This window comes from Juglans microcarpa x Juglans regia, chromosome 3D (assembly GCF_004785595.1).
Source record: "Juglans microcarpa x Juglans regia isolate MS1-56 chromosome 3D, Jm3101_v1.0, whole genome shotgun sequence".
In the NCBI taxonomy this organism is placed as follows: Eukaryota; Viridiplantae; Streptophyta; class Magnoliopsida; order Fagales; family Juglandaceae; genus Juglans; species Juglans microcarpa x Juglans regia.
The window spans coordinates 21,019,776-21,039,794 of NC_054598.1; the positions used below are offsets into that span (position 1 = coordinate 21,019,776).

Genomic DNA, 20,019 nt, shown 5'->3' on the forward strand with positions numbered 1-20,019 from the left:
TTGTAATATTTATTTTTACACAAAATATTTAGTTTTGGAAAATATTTTAATGTTAAATTTGAAATTTCCCAGTCTGACATATGAATCATGTAGAGAATTTGCAAATAGAATTTTTCATATCTTCATTAGTTGTAAAGTACTAATGCCAACATCATAAAACATTACATTGATCTTGATAGTTATCACGGACAACATGTGTGTCTTGGAGGGTTTCCATAAGGATCCTAAAATAGAATACCGACACATAACAATTAGTATTAAAGACAGAGAAATGAACAAGAAAAGTTCATGTTGTTAGGCATGCAGTGGAGCCACTAAAGCAAGAAGAACCATTAGCCAATACACAGCCACATATATTGCATAAAGGAGATAGATAGAAACACAACAATCATGGGAAGGCACAAATATATTCAGTGCAGTCATGGTAGATATCCAAAGGGTACCATAAATGAACCAACATTGTAAGAACAAGGTCTAAGTGACACCCCAGTCCCACCATGTTAGCGGTGTCCCGTGGCACCGAGGATTTGCTTGTCTTGCACACTCATTCGCGACTCCACATAAATCATCTGTGTGGAAGATTGGTCAAAACTTGAAGCTGACCAACCATACAGGAGAGATTCACATAACTAAATTGCCATAAAGACAACCAGAGAGTAGACAATTCAACATTTAGCAAGACTAAAACCCCGAAAACACACCAAAGTTTCAACAGCATTGAACCAATCCAAAGCATAAAGAGAGTTTTTTTCCCCCCAAGACAAAGAGAGAGACAATTATTCACATGAATTTGATACTAGCCTTCTTCCTCCCACCTTCCTCTTATCTCCCAATCTTCAATATCCTTTCTAAGGCTTCCTGAGAATTGTGGTTTCAGCAATCATGGAAGTGACAATATATGGATCCATGTTAGATGCTGGCCTCCGGTCCTCAAAGTAACCTACCAATTGCGATAAAGATTATTATGAACGTAAGTCAGTGGTAGTACGAAATGATTTTCTTTTAATTTAATTCTATGAACCCATCTCTGGAAAGGCCTCAGCTTCCTTCAATCACACACTAGAAAGATATGCCAAAATGATAATACCAATAGAATCCTATCAAGAAAAATAATTCATTTCTGTTTATTGAGGTTGCCACAGATTGGTAGCAGTCATATCTATGATACAACAAGGAAAAGACTCACAAAACAAATATGCATGAAGTGCACAAAGGCATCCAGTCTAAAAATGGAAGCCCAATTACCACGCAGAGGATGCAGAGGGTAAATGACATTTTAAGAGAAAAGAAATCCTCAGGGGGTAGGGGACCCAATAGCCATCTTGAGCTACCGTCCTTCAGTTCTATATGGAAGGATTCTTCTCATATTATTAACAAAGATGGCGGAGAATTGAACTATTCCTAAATAAGAACTACAATGACATCTGCAACATAGTGTAAAATAGAGCTTTTGCAAAAGTTTTCACTCAATAACCGCCATCCCTGTTGGGAAAGGAGATATAACTCTGGTACTTTTGAGTGTTAGGAAAGGTAAGGGGCCTAAACAACTTGTTGGAGACCATTTGAAGCCAGCAAGACAACAAATCAAGTTGAGTACTGTTCTTTGGGTCAATCCAGACAACTTGAAAGAGCATATCATTAAACACCTCTATAATTATTATCCAAGCAAGAACCTTGAAAATGAGGCTCATCTCTATAGCAGGCCACACGTGGTGGATGAGGTAGTTCATGCATGTTGTGGGTCCTTTGTTCAACGATAGTTACTATTTGATAATGGATAGTTTATGATGAATGGATTGTTTTTATTGATAATGGTAGTTGATAATTGGTGCTAATATAGGAGCATTTCTGGTAAACGGTCTCAATAGATTGGAGGTGTGAAGAAAATTGGGGAAGAAGAGACAACTAGTTTGTACTGTAGTGTTTCCAGTCCTATGAGGAAATCTGTGGTGCGTTCCAACTCTAAGCAGAACCTTCCTTATTGCAAATTCGTCAATTCTTAATCTTTTTTATTGGGGTTTCTCATCATGGAAAAGAAACATGCTTAGAGAAATGGAGTTGTAAGAAACTCAAACAAATGCAAACCTTTTCCATCTTTTTCAGTGTCACGACCAACACGGACAGACGCACCCCTGTTTGCAACACCCTGTGTTTTGGATTAAACAAGGTTTAGTCAAACAATGACATAGTATATATGAATTATCTAAACAAGCAAAGAACAAAAAACTACATGCAAACACACAAAGATACAAATATATAAATGTTGAACTTACCCAAGAGAAAGTGTTGATGTCGGCAGTCTCATGGTGGCCTGTCAATCTCCTCTCATTGCCTTCTCCATAGGCAGCAATGTGGTCCTTGTGCCGCGCACCCAACTTTTCAATAGCTTTTTTTATCACCTCAAAGCCACCTTCGTTTCTCATTGACTTGGTGCTAAGAGTAGAAAGCAAACCAAAAGATCAGAACTTGCTCTACAATAATATTGACTTGTACTAAATGGCCACATTGCAGAAGCAAGGAATTCAAAACGGAATTTGTATAAGCATCCACCTGTAGTTAGTATGAGCACCAGCACCGTTCCAGTCACCCTGATATTGTCAGGAAAAAAAAAAAAAAAAAAAAAACCAAAAGGAACTTGCATTAGGCAAGCACCACAAAACAGGATGATGTTTTCATGAAATCATAAGCCAACTTCAGTGCAAATGTTGGCTCATTAGAATTATGAATCTAAGGAGAATTGAGAGTGTTCAGCACAGAATAAATTTGGACACTATGAAATTGTTTGATGGGGTTTCAAATTGCAATATTCCAAGAACTCTGAATCACACAAAAGCAATCTACGATAAGAACATCAATAATTAAATTTTACTTATAAAAAAAAAAACATCAATAATTAAATTTCAAGCTGAAGCGACCAATATAAAGAAACAAAAAGGTTCATTGACCAAGAAGAAGTCACCACAATGTGGCAAAACAAACCTGGATTGGTTTTGGGTCAAACGAAAGAACAACCCCTGCAATTTCTGTGATCCTCTGTTTCATCAAGAGGACTGAAAGATTAGAAAGAGAGAAACACATACAGCAGCGTTCAAACATATGCCAACTATACATGAGCTAGTCTTTTGGACGAACCTCAAGAATGTATCGAGCAACCCACAACTGATCACCAGCAGAAATGCCAACAGAAGGGCCAACTTGAAACTCCCACTGTTTCACACCAGCACATAACAATCATTTACCAAAAAGAGGTTGTGAAGATCAAATCTTTTAAAGTAGGTTGTGAACATCACAATCACAACAAAACAAATAACAAATTGTGATCTGTTGACAATGGAATTGGAAAAAAAGAAAAGAAAGAAAGGAAAAGAATATAAAACCTTTTAAGGTTTTATACTGAGCTCACCTGACCAGGCATAACTTCCCCATTGATTCCACTGATGTTAATTCCAGCATAGAGGCATGCCTTATAGTGCGAGTCCACTATATCACGACCTAATGCCTTGTCTGCCCCTACACCACAATAGTAGGGACCCTACAAAAAAAAAAAAAAAAACTGAATTAAACTGCTTGATTCATAGGATCTTATGAAATGCTAATGAACATAAGGATTCTTTTTTTATTCCTGAAAAAAAGTACTAATAGCAATGATAAATGGTAGTAACAACAGGTACCTGAGGGCCGGGGTAGCCACCAACTGGCCATCCAAGAGGCCATTTAACATCCTTCTGAAGAAGAGTGTACTCTTGCTCAATGCCATACCTAATTACATAATTGAGGAGCTCTTAAGTACAAAATCAGTAAAAACAAAGTTGTAGTAATTAAATAGAAAGGAATAAATGCACTCATAAAGCAATATGCAACTAAATACACTTTGTATCTTTAAATTGTCGGTTTTATACTTTGCAACCTAAACTGCTAAAATTGACCCATCTAATAGCACCCTCATCTAATCTCAACCATTGAATGGATGTAAAATAGGCGATATTGTTATTAGAATACAACCTTTTGTACTTTGAATATATCATGTATCATTTTTTTCCTATAATTTGAGATGCAAAATGCAAACTCTTAATAGCATGAGAGTGCAACATATACCTATCACTGGTTAATAATACCAATCCCTTTGCTTTCTTGGGCCAAGTATAAAAATAGTTTCTGTGGTTTGTTTCAAAGTTGAATTACTCCTTGTGTTTTTTAATTAAACTTTTTACTTTCTGTAATTTTAAGAAATATCAAATTAGTACTTCTGTTAAAATTTTATTAATAAATCATTAATTTCCCTACATCAGTAGCAATGAAAGTTTGACACGTATTATTTGACAGACAACGTGAATGCCAAGTGTATTAAGCATTAAAAACTTTTCAAAATATCATTAATAAAATCAAAAAAAATATTTAAGATTAAATTAATCTTAAACCCTCTTTTCTTTGCTAGACCTTCATGAACAGATGATAGGTTTAGACATAATTCAGAAGTAAATTAATAGACAACACTAGTTAAAATATACTCCCTTATAAGTTGACCAAACAATATAACTCCTAATATTCAAACATGAAATAGAAGCTTCTACAATTTTCTTTCTCTTTTTTATTTTTAAAGAAGAGGACAACTCCCCAGTTAAGCTCTTACATATCATCATCATTAAATTCCACTAGACTAGTAATTTCCACTTCTTGTTTGTCTGCAAACCTTAAATGAGTAGGTCTGACTCCAATATTTCTAAACATTTTTGCCAAATTATTTATCATAAGGTGTTAGGTAGAGAATGGCCCCAGAAAATGTCATGCAAGACAAATGGGATCTTACAATCACACGGAGACCCACCAACCCACCCTCTCACCTAACTCACTCAATTACTTTAATCAAGTAGCCCCATATATCATCTTAATTTATAGTCATATGACGTATAAAATATCTCATTCCACTTGAAGCTGATGTAAAGGAATCATCCCATTGGCCAAAGTTTAAAGATTCAGCAAGGCATGAGATTTGGATCTATGCCTAGAAAACACATTAAAAAGAATTTTGAAAGATTCAAATACCATTTTTTTACTCAAAAAGCTTGACTTTTACCTAAAGTGAGCCCACCAATTTTCTACCACAACCAAACACCATACATCCATCCCCTCCGATCATTCCGCTTGGTAGCTGAACCTTCATCATAGCCATTAACTGTTTTTTATAGTTAACGAGACTGACTACTCAGTATTTACTTAAAACAAAAGATGACCACTTTGTATTTTTCATTTTGGACTAAAAATGAAAAATACAAAGTTATATTTTTCATCATAGCCTTCATCATAGCTGAACCTTCATCATAGCCTTTATTATTTTCATAGCAGTACTGTTATATTTTTCGATAATTCCAATACATTGATTAAGATCTCTATAATTTTTTAATAAAGTTATTATTCATCTTAAATTTTATCATCTCAGTTATATATCAATTAGCATATCACACGTTATGCGATAGCATAAGCCAACCACTTAAATACTTTCTATTTAAAATGTGACAAATCAGTCCATATGATATGTTCCCTCCAGATCTAAAATTCAAATCCTCTTGGGTGCAAATAATTTTTAGGGGTCATCAGATTGGGAGAACTTCCCATTGAATTACCCAATGTGTACTTGCGAAAAACTCCTTACTAAGAGTCTACGGACCCTGGATTAGTTGAGACTTTGTTCTCAGTCACCCAGTGCCAATAAAAAAAATCTAAATTTTAATAATTTTTTATCTGAATAAGTTTAAATAATTTGAAAGGGATGAATCTTGGCATTGACATTATAAAATAAAATGTTGCAGAATTCTGTCTCTCTCCGAGTCGCTGTGGATTATAAAATCCCGATTCCACTGAACATAACATTTAATAGCATAAAATATATATATATATATAATATATATATTGTGTGTGTATATATATATATATATTGTATAGAGTACCAGGGTTCCTCGGCGACAACGTCAGGGTGGCTAAAAATCTTGGAAGCATTGAACCTTTTGTTGGTGGGGATTGGTTCGCCAGCTGGTGTGTATGCATCGCACATCACCTATTTTTATTTTCGTGACAAAAAAAGAAAAAGAAAAAGAAAATATTGATAAATAGTAATACCAGCCTGGAATTCAAAAGTGGGACACATTCACATGTAAAAATAAATAAATAAATAGCAGTAATACCAGGATGTTGTTTCCTCGTCTGAAGGGATCCTTGAATATAGCCTGAGGACTGGATGGATCCAGATGGCAGATTCCAGAGTCAAACAAAAGAAATTTCCAACCCAACCCCCACCACCAAAAAAATAGTAATAATAATTTAAAATACGTATAGATACATGGAATATTCTCTTAAAGGAAATAAATAAATAAAAGATTCTTAGGAGAAAAGAGATTCAAGACAATCTAGTAGATCACGAGATTCACGACCGTCGATTCATCAAAGATTCTAACTTTAATTAAGATCAAATACATGGGGGGCTGATCAAGATCAATTAAGGTTGCTGGGTTTGGGGGAGGGAGGTGAATGCATACTAGATGATGACTTCGCTGTCGTCTCCGGGGGCTTGGCCTGTGCTCGAACCGTCGTAGTTCCACTTTGGGAGTTTGGCTGGGTCTGTCACTGGTCCAGGCAGAGTCTAAACGACACGTAGTACCCAGATATTGGAATATACAGTCAAGTCAACCAAAAAAAAAAAGAGAAACAACAGTGGCAGTAGTAAAAAAAGAAGCTGAAAGAAGAAGAAAAGCTCTCTCACCCTAGCTTTGCTTCTCAAGTCCAAGCCAGATCCACCAATCCTATAAAAAAAAAAACCATTGAAAATTTGCGCTTATTAGATTAATATCATCATGGGAGTGTGCTACAAGAGAAAAAAGAGAGAGAAACAAGAAAAAAGGGGTACCATATGTACTCAGCAATGATCTTGGAAGTGGTCTCCGTGAGGTCGAGGTTGATGAGATCGGAGAGAAGAGACATGGCTGCCGACTTTTGACAACAAGGGAGGGAGGAGACAGGCTGCTTTGCTGAGAGATTATAGGGGGGAGAGAGAGACTTTTGGGGGGGTGAAGAAGTTATTGGTTGGGTCCCTTAAATAGAGGTGAAGAAGTCTACCCGCCAGTTGCGACCTTTGTTCCTGTACAAAATGAAACGTTTTGAGGAAAAATAAGAGCCGATATGGACCGTGAGAGAAGATGATTTTAGAATAATTAAATAAAATATTATTTTTTAATATTATTATTATTTAAAAATTTATAAAATTGTTTATTATATTTTATATAAAAATTTAAAAAAATTATAATAATAAAATAAAATAAATTGAGAGTATTTCGCTATCAAATACCTAAATCTTGAAATTTGGATCGGATGGACTGGGATCTAAGAGCATCGGTAATGGACTAGTCAAATGTCAATGTAAGTCCAAATTTTAGCTAGATGTGAGAAAAAGCCTCCACATTGGACTAGTCAATGGTCCAAAGCTTAAGACTTGAGTTATAGTAAATCTTAAGTCATCTCCAAATATAACTAGCTACTATTCACAATGGAAAGTAATATTTTATTATTTCATCACTTCTCTCTTTATTTGAATGGTAAAACATGCATGGCATGCACATTATTTCTACTTATTGCGAATATTGATAGAGTAGACACATTATTTCTACAAAGCATGAAGATTTAGAAAATATATGAATTGTATTTGTAAAAATAAAAAATAAAAAAAAATTATATTATATTATTATTTTAACTTTAAGATCGCTAATCTAATGTAAACTCATTTAGTCAAAAATTGATACTATAGCTAAAAGTTAAGATTCTAGCCAAATTTTAGACTTGGCAGCTAGGCCATTGCCAATGCTCTAACACAATTCAAATTGATCTAATTACCCAATTTCTCTAAAAAAAAAAAAAACCAATTGGAAAAAATTTAATTGTAAGTGATTATGCGTACTAATACGCGCACTCATTCAATATAATTGGTTAGAAAGTAGATTTTATTAAAAATAATACTAATTTAAATTTAGAATATAAATGCAACAGTATTAGAATGCAAATTTGTACGGAAACTTGAAAACTCTTTGAATTTGGATTAGGCTCTGTTCTGTGGTCCTGTGGATGGATGGCTGGCTACTGCTCTTCACGTATGCACAATTGAATTCCTAAAGGAAATTGTTATATAAAAATAGCAATCCGACGAAAAAGAAAACTTATATACCAAAAGCAAAAAAATAAAGATTCCAACAAATAAACAAAAAAAAAGAAAGGGGGGGGGGGGGGGGGGGGGGACTATGTAACAAAAACAATGATTCAAACATAGTGTTCTCCCTCAGTAAGCAATTGCTTATATATTGGCTTAGAAGAAACCCCCCACAATGCACAAAGACAAAAGACTACTGGATATATATTGTTGTGCGCTTGTCATCTTGTGATTATTTTAAAGCCAACTTGGGTATAAATGAATATCAATATAATTTTATTGCTATTCTTCTACTATGACTCAGGTATAGGATACTCAGACCTTGTAATCTGCTCACATTTCTCTCTTCTATTCATTGTCTTCGTTCCAACGTATATTGTAAAAAGTTATTTTATTTGTAAGTCGGTATGTAGAACGTACTATCTAAATGATTTAAATTTATCTTTCAAATCAAATAATATCATACAGAGGTGGAACTAAGATTTGGTGCGTGGGGGCAATTAGCAAAGTGTATTATATGTAAGGTGAATGGTAACCAACATTAAATGTAGCAAAGTATATTATTAACATTTAACATTAATCATATGAGGTAGTTATTTAGGAACAACTAAATTATTCAAGCTGTCAATCTGAACCTCTTACTCGAGCTTTATCGAACTTAAGTGAACGATAAAAATTAAGATAGAAATAGTTATGTGCTTTTATCTTTACTTTCACTCCTAATTGTTAATTCAATGGTAGTATATATGTACTTACTAACAAAATTAATCCAAATTAATAAATTAGTAAGTGGAAAACTTGAAAACAAAAATGTAAATAAATAAGAAAAATAAGGTTATAAATTTACCAAATAGGTTATAAAAAAAGACCAAGATATTTTCTTTTCTCTTATGAGATGTGAAAAAAAATGAGAATGTGAGATTTTATTAATGACAAAAAATAGGTGTGAGTATGAAAAATTGTTGAAAAACTAAAAGAAACCTAGACAATTATGTACTAAGTAAAATTTTTGAAAATGTTTTGGGGGGGCAAATTATATTTATATTAAGACATCTTTAAAAAACTATATACTAAAACAAGTTTTTAAAAATTTTATTGCCCCCAAGCATCAATGTGGGTGGGGGCAAACATCAATGTAGGTCCGCCTCTGATATGATGTAAATGTTTTATTAAGTGTGTTATCTACACCGACTTGTAATTGAATTTTTCTATTACAAATAGAGATTTATTAGATTAAAGTTCTTACTTTTCTTATGCTAACAATTGCAAATACATACTTAGGCAACCACAAAATATCCAACCAAGAGAAAGTGAAACATGAAAAGACCTAAAAAAATAAATATACATAAAAGATAGTAATTAATTACCTTCAACCGTTAAGGTTTCAAGACTAATTGAATTTGTCCATCACGTAATATTATATAGATAATGATATATTTACACATTTTTTACTATTGTTTTACTATCTAGATATTTTTTTTGCACTTTTTTCTATTTGGATTTGGATTAAAAATTTCAGAACATGATCTTCTTGTATAATCTAAAAGAAAATAAATTCAATCATTCAACATAATCATGTAATTTAACAAAAAATAAATTCAATTTTATAAAAATTGACAAAAAAAGCACAAGAAAGTCAATTTTTATAAAATTGAATTTATTTTTAGTTAAATTACATGATTATGTTGAATGATTAAATTTATTTTCTTTTAGATTATACAAGAAGATAATTTCTTAATATTTTCAATCCAAATTTAAAGAGAAAAAAGGAAAAAAAAATTAATTGAATAGTAAAATAATCGTAATAGAAATGTAAGGGTATCATTACCCATATTATATTAAATAAATATGTATACCATACCATAAATAGATCACATTAATCACATAATATTATAAAGAGTAACACTACAACTACCGTTGGGAGCTTCCGCTAATGTATTTTATGTGTTTTTTTTTTTTTTTTGCTCTTTTTTTACATACATTTTTTAACACTTTTAAATATTTTTAAAAAATAAAAAAAATACAACATTATTAAAAAATATTTCTTTAATCACAAAGTAAAAATAAATAAATAAATCCCAGCTGGAGGAAGACTAGTATTGTTCTATTATAAAATATGGATCTTATATTCTCTCACCTAGCTAGCCTTATTTTAGTAAATTTCTTCCTCATAGAAAATATAAAATGTATTATGGCCATAATTCTACCCATTTTACCTGGCGGTAATATTCTTATATATACATATAGATGGCATTTCCTTCCATTTACTGTAGTGAATGATAACAGTTTTAAGTAATTTTATTAGCAATCAGTTATTTATAAACAGAATAAAAAATTTTATGTACAGTCATTTTTGTATACTTTTTTTTGCACTCTACTAATGAGATTGGTTGTGTTATTTTTTTAATATAAAATAATTATTTTGACCAATTACATCAGTAAAGCACACAAAAAGTACACAAAAGTGATTGTATGTAGTAAAACTCATATTCCATTAACGCATTTTTAAGGATATTGATTTTATTAAATTTCATCCCCTCTAAAAATGGATGTTAATATTTTAAATATAAGATACACTTATTTTTATTTATCCTTTCAAAACCTTCAAGCTTTAGGAGATTGTAAAATTACATCTAAAACATCATATGAAATTAAATTTAATTTTATAAAATTTCTTTTTATGTTTATTTTTTTCCTCTCTTTCTATATATATTTACAGCCTATCTTAGCATATATTTCCTGCACGTGATGACTTCAACATTGTACAGAATCTACTGCAATTGTCTTGTAGAGCATAAATTCAACCACAACAGCTATGGATATACCGGCAAGCCTGCCAAGAGTGTACAGCCCACTCTTGATTGTTAGCTTACAAATACTCCCATCTTCCGCATGGCTTGACCCTGCGATGACCTACTCCAACCACGTGAATTTTTCCTTAAATTAAGGCCTCGTTTATTTTTAAGGAACATCACATCTCATCTCATCTTATCTCATCTCATCATTATAATTTTTTCAAATTCTCACACAAAATAAAATAAATAATTCAATTTTTTCAAATCTCAAAACAAAAATAATATTAAAAAATATATTTTAATAATATTTTATTCAACTTTTTAACTTTAATCTCAACTCATCTCATCTCATCTCTAAAAACAAACGAACCCTAAGCAGTTTGGTCAATATTTATTGTAAATACTGTTAAGTTGATTTTACTTTTTAGTCCTTACTAAATACTTTAGTTATTTTGTTTTAGTTAATCCTGTTTTAGTCTTTTACTATCAGTTAGTTAGACTTAGTTGTATATAAATAAAAGAGTAAGTCCATGTATTTCTTTAAGGAAAATAATAACAGATTTGATTTCTTTTGCCTCCTTCAATCTTCTTTATCTTCTTGATTGAAGTTGTATCATAGTATCAGAAGAATAATAACCTAGGGTTTTACTTCAAAATCCTCTACAAGATTTGAATTTCCGCTGCAAGAATAGAAGTTCCTTCTTCTTCCTCCTCTGTCTCGTCGAATATAGAAGATTTCAGTCCATATCATCTCCAAAATGGAGATTCTCCTAAATCGGTTTTGGTCTCCAATCTGCTCACAGGAGACAACTATAACAGTTGGTCTCGATCAATGAAAATGGCTTTGAAAGCTAAGAACAAAATCGATTTCATCAATGGTTCCAGTACTCAGCCAGTTGAAACAAATTCTTCATATGCTAAATGGGATAGATGTAATAACATGGTGTTATCATGGATTCTTAATTCCGTGGTTAGGGGATATTGGGGAAACCATTGTATATGCAAAAACTGCTAATAGATGTGGGATGAGTTGAAGCAACAATTTTCTCAAGGCAACTATTATAACACAGCTTTCTTCTTTGTTTTAAGATCAAATCTCAATGAGTGTTTATTTTCGAAAGTTCAAGTGCTTATGGGATGAACTCATGAACTATAATCAGATGCCTTGTTGTACATGTGCTGCATCTAAAAATTGTACTTGTGGAGCTGCTCGTTTGTTTGTAGAATATCAACAACATCAACATGTAATCATATTTCTTATGGGCCTAAATGAAAAATTTGCTCATGTTAGGGGTCAGATTTTACTATTGAAACCCTTACCATCTATTACTAAAGTTTTCTCTTGCTTACTTGGGTACGAATCCAGTACTGGCTTACTTGCTTTAGCAAATCCGGATGATGATATGCCTACAATTTTTTAATTTATAATTATTTTACAATTTGTTTTAAATCAATCAATATAATTATGTTACTTTCTTGAAAAAATAATTATAATTTTCCATGATTATCCTTCGTTATCTCAAATAAAATTGGAAAATAGTTGTAAATTAATTTTAAAATTTTCAGCAAAAATACGTAAATGGGGGTATAAGAATAATCATAGGGTTACTATAACTGAAATTTAAATTTTGAATTTCAAATTTCATGATTTCCATTATATCAATAATTGACATGTGGAAAAGTAAGTTTTTTGTAAGTTTTTCTTAAGTGCATTTAGCATTTTCAGAATATCAATAATAACGGAAAAAGCACGAAATCAGATTTGTGGATGTACAATAAATCCCCAAATATGAGAAACTATTGTAGCATCCAAATAATTAATCTCCATTTTAGAGATTCGGCTGGAAGAGGGTTTGAAGTGAAAACCTTAAATTTTCTCCTAAAATATAGGAGAAAACATGCTTTATGGCACCGAATGCAAATGCAGTTATAGAAACATTGTCACATGCAATTAGAACTACAAAAGCACTAATAAAAGGTAATTAATCCCTTATATATATGATTAATTTCATGAACTTCCATTTATATGGTATATTCATTTATCTCTCAGTACTTTACGCATTACAAGAAAAAATGACTTTTGTGACCAGTTAATTATAGCGAAATGACTATTTACAACTAAAATTGATTACGAATAGTCTTTAGTTGCAATAAATTGGTCATAAAAGTTCGTTCTTCTTGTAGTGACGGTGAAACGCAGGCCGGACGTTTAACATAAATTCCTATGACTAAAAAAAAAAAAAAAAAGTAGGCCGTCCAATATCTCCATGATCATCATGTCATGTATGTATTCATGAAAATTCACATGTTTTAATTTCATGCGCCATCCATGCATATACAGGACCAGCTTGGAGTTGTAAAATATTAATATTACTTCCAACTTAGAACTGAGACCTTAGCTTGAGGACCTCCTTGAATGTAAACAAAAACGCACTGTGAGCCAGGGTTTAAGACCTTTTGCCATTGAGGAAGCTCGTAGATGTTCTTTTTATTAGTTGGAGAGAGACCCAGAGAGGACCAGAGAGTTCTTCAATCGCTAGCTTCAGATCTGTAATTGGCTTCCCAGATGTATTTTTTATTACCACCTTGTGCCTGTAATGAGTCGTTTCTTGTGCAGTAGTACTCCATGTGCTGGTTATGGAGTGAAGGAATTCAATAGGAGCAGCTGCATGCAAGAAACCCACGACAACATATACATGTCAAGGCCATGCTAGGGAAATTAATAAAAGTATAATGCTATATATACACCATACTATCATCTCATTTTCATTTTATAATATAAGAGTGTACACTCTCATCCTACTGTATAAAATGTGACAGATTTATTAGTATTGGATGATCCTATAATTAATGGGATGAAAGTAGAATGATATTGTGGTGTATATATAGAATTTTCCTTAATAAAATACTAACTATTTTTAATTTTGTTTTGGCAGCTAGGATGCTTGTTTGTGAAGAAACATGCTCGTTCTTTAATTTATATAATTAATTCGGGTGACATTTATGTTTATAGTACTCACCAGATGATTTTGTTTCGGGAGTTAATGTTTTGCGGGGATCATTCCTACACTACATGCATGGATGCATGCATGCAATTAAGGTTTAGTTTGTTTTTAAGATTTAAATTTTAAATTTTAAAAATCTCTCATCTCATCATTATAATTTTTTTAAATATCTACACAAAATAAAATAAATAATTTAATTTTTTTAAATCACAAAATAAAAATATATATTAAAAAATATTTTATAACAATTTTTTATTCAATTTTTTAACTTTAATCTCAACTCAACTTATCTCATCTCATCTCTAAATAGACTGGGCGGGCATGTTTGAACGCTAAAATTCTCAACATTTTTAAAATTTATTGTAATTTCATTGTCAAACATCATCTAAATATAAAATAATTTTTTATTCTAGATTTTCAACTTTTTCGTATAATTGTTACCTAATCATTATTTAAACATAAAAATCAATTAATAATATTAAAAATTTATAATATTCAAACGATGTTTTTAACTTATAATATTTTTGTTGAAAATTTTTAATTTCTCTTATTTTCCAAAACCAAATAAGTTATTTACACTCAAATAATTTTACTACTATTTACAAAATTCTTAGATACTCTAAATGTCCAAACATTCTCTTAGTTTTTATTTATATATGAGTAATGTTATATACAATCGTGAAATATGTAAGTGTCGTGCAATCGTTTTGAAAAAAAATAGGTCAACTATTAAAAAGTTAATTTTTTTTCATGTGGGTCTCATATTTTTTAAATTTTTTCAAAATGATTGTACGACACTTGCGCACTCAGCTAACTATCATTTCTTTTTATGTATTTAGGATAAAAGGAGAAAGTACTTAATTTTGACATGATGTTTTACTCACTTGGTGTTGTTTGATGGCCGGACAACGGTGGTTTTGTGTGGTATGAACGGCCTGTAATTATTTAAGCAAGATCAATCTCATCAGACAGAATAATATCTGTAATTATATTTAACTAAACTAATTTGTAAACCCGCAATCGAAATAACCTGAGGTGGAAACGAAATGATTTTTTTAAAATTATTTAAAATTAGAGGAAATGTTTATTTTCAATACGAGTAGAAAAAAGGTTGAGAAACAGAATAGTTTATATCAAAGAGAGAGGACAAGTTTTGAGGGAAAAACTACTTGAGAAACCGAAAAGGTTCCAATACAAAATAAATAAATAATAAATTTATGAAAATATTAATAGATGATGTAGATTTATATAAGCAAGCTATAGCCACAAAAGAATTACATAAAAATAATCTTATAAATTGACGCAACTTCATGTAATCCGTTAAATCTATTATATAATAAAAGTAATTTTATAATCTAATAAACCACGTAAAGTCACGTTAATTTATGAGATTATTTTTGTGTAATTTCTTTTTAATTAAAATATTTAGACGTTGATTTGGTAATAATTAAAAGAGAAATACTTTAGTCACAAATGAATTACACAGAAAGAAATCCACAAACTGACGTAACTTGATGCAGTATTATGTCAGATTATAAAGTTATTTTTTATGTGAAGTAGAGATCTAATACATCACATGAAGTCATATCAGTTTATGAGTTTACTTTTATATAAATAGACCTCATTAAAATGGTTCTCACGCACCCGAAATACCATTTGCACCCTGAAGCTTAGAGAAGAGGCCAACAAGAGGAGCAGTGCCCGAAAGTGTAGGCTCGGTTTCTTCATAACAGGAGCGGTCATCGGAGAAGTCATCATTCTTATCAGGACCACCCACCAGGCCTCCGTATATAACATTGGGGTCTCTCTCAGAGCGATGATACCATGTCTCAAAACCTTGCACGCATTGAACCGCTGAATGGAGAACATATATGGAGGCAATTGAAGCACCTCTGTGGTGAACATGAGTCGGATATTTTGGTCCATAACCAACCAAGTAACTCATCGACTTGGGATTTTTGCCAAGAATGTAGTCAGCCTACATGCATGCACAACCATTAACATACGTCCGAACGTGATGAAATCAATGTAAACTGATCATTGAAAGAAACGAAACTAATTCGAGTAAATTGAGGTTGTCGGTAGAAGTAGCATATATAGCTAGCTAGGTGTACTGTAAATATATAAGTATATAACTGATCTTAATTTCTGTGTACCTGTGACTTGGCAAAATTGAGGAGCTCCTGAGGTTGAACAAGTTGGCCACCAGGACAGGTGAGCTTGGCGTCTGCTGCAGAGAGATAATCAGAGTAGACAGCAAGAAGAAATGCAGCGGATGAGACATACTGCATGTTATTCCATTCACGTACGTATACTAATCCCCCTGTTGATCGAACAACACGTGCAAGGAATAATCCTTATATTAATTAGCATTTAAGATTCAAACTGCAACATTAATAATATTGACATTATAATCTAGAAATTCAGTAGTACTGTTCACTGTTCATGAGGGAGACATATATATTCTAGTCTTGTGGTTACGAACCAGGAGTTTTGTAGACATTGTAGCCATCATTTTTTTGTAGACAAGCACAGGCAAAGTAGTTCGCCTTGGCCTGGTATTGTTTTAATATGTTAGTGTATGCACCGCCTTTTCCCTCCAACAGTACCTGCATAAAATGTTGGAAATCCAATTACTTTTAATAAGGTGTCTACTGCTTTAATTCACATGAAAGTTGTAGTTAATTACTGGTCAAAGGTTAGTATATATTCCAACAAATATTGTAATTAAACGAATTGAAAAGGGATGTTGCATAGATGACAAAAGCCATTCCGACATCGTAAGTTTTTTTTTTTTTCCCTCTACGTCGGAACCTCTCCAAGCCAGAGCCCGCCCTTTGAACCCACCCCTACAAAGTAAATCTCGGTTCCGTCCATCGTACCCTCAGAAGTTTTCTTATACGAAACTAGTTAAATTGCTAGCTTTTCATCAGGAGTATCCAAATAATTGTTTGTACTCATAAAGTGTTAGACCTTGAAGTAAGTGATACCCTAAGATCAAGGTTTTCAACACTTGGGCCAATCCCTTGGGGTTGACATCGAGAAATTTGTCGTATAACATCTTCCAAATTATTGAACTCAGTCCACTTCTGTTTGGTTTTCAAAGAGAACATTTATCTAAATTAAATGGAGTTCTTGGATTGTATGTAATGTAATGTACCTTTGAAAGTAGGATTTGCACACCAGCATATTTATTATCCCAAGAGAATTCTTTGACTGCCCATCCAGTTCCACCAAAGTACACAGCATTGTCCACAACATATTTCAGGTAGTACTCATCATTGGTAGCTTGAAACAGCCAGGCAGCTGCCCACAGTAACTCATCCTTCGTCAAAATATAGAGAAGCTGATCATTTAGAATATACTAAAGCAAGAAGCAGCTGACAAGATCAATGGTGATAAAAAAGAATAGTAATTCTGTTAAGGGATTATATATTTGACTAACCGAATAACCAGATGATGTGTAGAATTGCTTAGCAGACGGGATAGAGTCATCATACAAACTTCTGAACTTGTCCGCAAACGAGAAAAGCTGCCACATAATTCAGGGATATAAATAGTATTATTTTTGAAGGTTATGGATATCTGAAATGGAGTGCTAGCAACATATAAAGCTGACAACTGCTGCCACATGTACTTGTTTCTTTACGTTCTAGTATTTATTTCTTTGTCTATTTATTGCATATTTTAGTCTTCATCACTAAGTGGATATATTGTACTGTTCTTGTGTGGCAACAAAAATATATACATGACTAACCTGCTTGGCGTGAACTAAGAGGAGATTGGAGTAGGAAGAGTTAAAAGACTTGAAAGCTATGGCAGCTGAAGCCAAGGCAGCTGCAGTTTCACCGGCAACATCCGAACCAGGATGATTTGCATCAATCTTGTAAGCATCTCTTGGAGTTGTCATGTCTTCAGCACGCTCCCAACAATAGTGATCAGAGTTCCCATCGCCCACCTGAATGTTACACACCAAATTATTAAAACTTGCTCCTCGTGTGATCTCTTTTTTCTTTAATTTGTTGCTGTACATATGTGCGAATGAACATATACGTATTAGATGCACAGTGTAAGCTATTTCTGGCATCAATTCTAAACTCAAACCATTATTTTGCCCTGTTCCAGTTATTAATCAATGAGCACAAATACGTATATATTAATCAATGCACTATTCTAGTTATTATAGAGAATTGTTACAGATATAAAGAGATTATATAAAGTAAACCCACGTACTGATGTGGTTTCATAGAATCTATTAGATCTACTTTATAATAAATTTAACTTTACAATCTGACATACCACATTAAGTCACGTCAATTTGAGAGTTTACTTTTGTATAATCATTTTGTAGTTAAAGTATTTTCCATATATTAATGCTTTTGGGATGACTTCTCAGTTTAAAAGCTAGTGACTAGATGTGACAATTTGTAAGGGTGGGGTGGGGGGAAGAAATTTCTTCAAGAATTAAAGGTCCCTAGTTTCTAGTCATATATATTATATGAATAGGTGACCAAACCCTGTTTTTGTGAACATTAGTCTTACCTGTGCCCATAGAACATTAGGCTGTGGATGTGCTTTCATGAAGTAATCAGTACCCCATCTAATGGCCCATAACATGCGTCCCATTTGGTTTAGCTCTGTAATTTCTTTCCTGAACTGTATAGCTCCCCATGAAAGCATTGTCACACTGTAAGCCATTGGCAGCCCAAATTTCACATGATCTCCTGCATCATAATATCCTCCAACCATGTCCACCTGCCCCCCCAATACACCCCAAAACAAATTAAAACACGTACGTACGGTCAACATCATAATGCGTAGAGGCACGCATGCATTAAAATTGAAGTGACATTGGTGTACGTGTTTTTGCAGTAAAATGCAGACTCTCTCTTACCCCCTGCGAATACCCATCTTTGAGTCCCGAGTCGCCCCGCCACGCGACTAGCTTATCGTTTGTTGGAAGTTTACCTGATCTTTGTGCCTCGAGAAACAGCAAGCTCTTGTCAAGGGCCTCGCCGTAGTCGAAGCCCGTCGCAGTGGTTGCCGTCAAGTACCGGAACATGCCAAGCAGAAGCGCTAGGAAGACGCATGGCTTAAACTTGATCAACTTGCTCATCATGACTGATCTGGCGGTGGCCTAGACCTCTGCTCGACTCAGAAACTCAACAATAGCCTAATGCCTATATCCTTGTCAATGCGTTTGCAGCATACAACATGTTAAATATATAACAAATGATCAGGAGAAGAAAAATTACAACATCAATCAAAGAAATGGTGGGCTAATGATCACTTTTTTGTGTATGTGTGCGCTTGTGTATTAGTAGCCCTCACGTTGTGTTTGATAAACATCATGCGAACTAAGGACACGACACGAGGTTGAGCTCCCCACGTCTATGCGTATAAATATTATTATTCTGGCGCACGTTTGAGGTCGAAAAGAAATGGTGCTATATAGCTGCACCTGCACGGTGTAGCCGCACCAACAAAAAAGTCTGCCAATGATCTCAAGTACCGCGAATAACGGACGCACGATTACTTTCATACCTCTACGCAAAAATCTGCAACCACAGGCAACTGACCGGAGACCTCGTAAGAACATGAAGTATTTTGTTTGTTTATTTGAGGTTGTTGGTAGGTGTGGTTTGGTCGGCAATATTGTTGAGGGTAAACGGTAAGTGCCTTCAAAAACCCCCCCACGTGGCGGCCTTCTAATGATTTGGATCATATAATATGGCCGGGAATATCAGATATCTACTATTATTAATAGTAGACTTTAGGGGATCTTTTCTTTCCGTTTCTGTCTTGAATGTTTCTCTTATTTACTTTTGTGCCCTTATTTGTTGTTTTGTCTTCCCGTTTCTGTACGGCTGTGTCTTGCATTTTTACGTTCCTGTCCTTATTAGATTTCATGTGTACATTTTTGCCCTTGTTGGGTTTATTTTCGCTTTCCTTATTTGTCATTCTGCTTGCTGCTTTTGTACATTTTTTCCTCTGTTCTGTTTTTATTTTTTACGTTTTTGCGGTTGTTTGA

General features: G+C 33.2%; 2 protein-coding genes across 2 annotated transcripts; both read right to left on the bottom strand.

The window, feature by feature from the left end:
* Positions 1-620: 620 nt before the first annotated feature.
* Positions 621-7,160, bottom strand: LOC121256273 (glutamine synthetase nodule isozyme-like). The gene is made up of 13 exons (XM_041157011.1): positions 6,899-7,160; positions 6,755-6,794; positions 6,531-6,634; positions 6,180-6,228; positions 5,946-6,052; positions 3,672-3,759; positions 3,404-3,532; positions 3,133-3,207; positions 2,980-3,033; positions 2,551-2,588; positions 2,274-2,433; positions 2,086-2,146; positions 621-940 (listed from the first exon to the last, which is right to left on the bottom strand). Exons 1-13 carry the CDS (start codon positions 6,970-6,972, stop codon positions 849-851), a joined length of 1,071 nt encoding a protein of 356 aa, XP_041012945.1. The 5' UTR covers positions 6,973-7,160; the 3' UTR covers positions 621-848.
* Positions 7,161-13,169: 6,009 nt separating this feature from the next.
* On the bottom strand, positions 13,170-19,392 carry LOC121256272 (endoglucanase 5-like). The gene is given in 11 exon segments (XM_041157009.1): positions 13,170-13,490; positions 13,493-13,648; positions 14,873-14,923; positions 15,633-15,966; positions 16,145-16,311; positions 16,474-16,597; positions 17,149-17,313; positions 17,434-17,520; positions 17,746-17,946; positions 18,531-18,743; positions 18,883-19,392. Coding segments are annotated over 11 exon segments (1,860 nt in total). The 5' UTR covers positions 19,108-19,392; the 3' UTR covers positions 13,170-13,353.
* Between the last annotated feature and the right edge of the window lie 627 nt (positions 19,393-20,019).

Coding starts and splice junctions, on each gene's coding strand:
- LOC121256273 (XM_041157011.1), bottom strand. CDS start 6,972: ATGTCTCTTCTCTCCGATCTCATCAACCTCGACCTCACGGAGACCACT. Junction 6,795..6,898: donor ATCATTGCTGAGTACATATG/GTACCCCTTTTT, acceptor TTTTTTTTATAG/GATTGGTGGATCTGGCTTGG. Junction 3,208..3,403: donor GGGAAGTTATGCCTGGTCAG/GTGAGCTCAGTA, acceptor GGTGTGAAACAG/TGGGAGTTTCAAGTTGGCCC.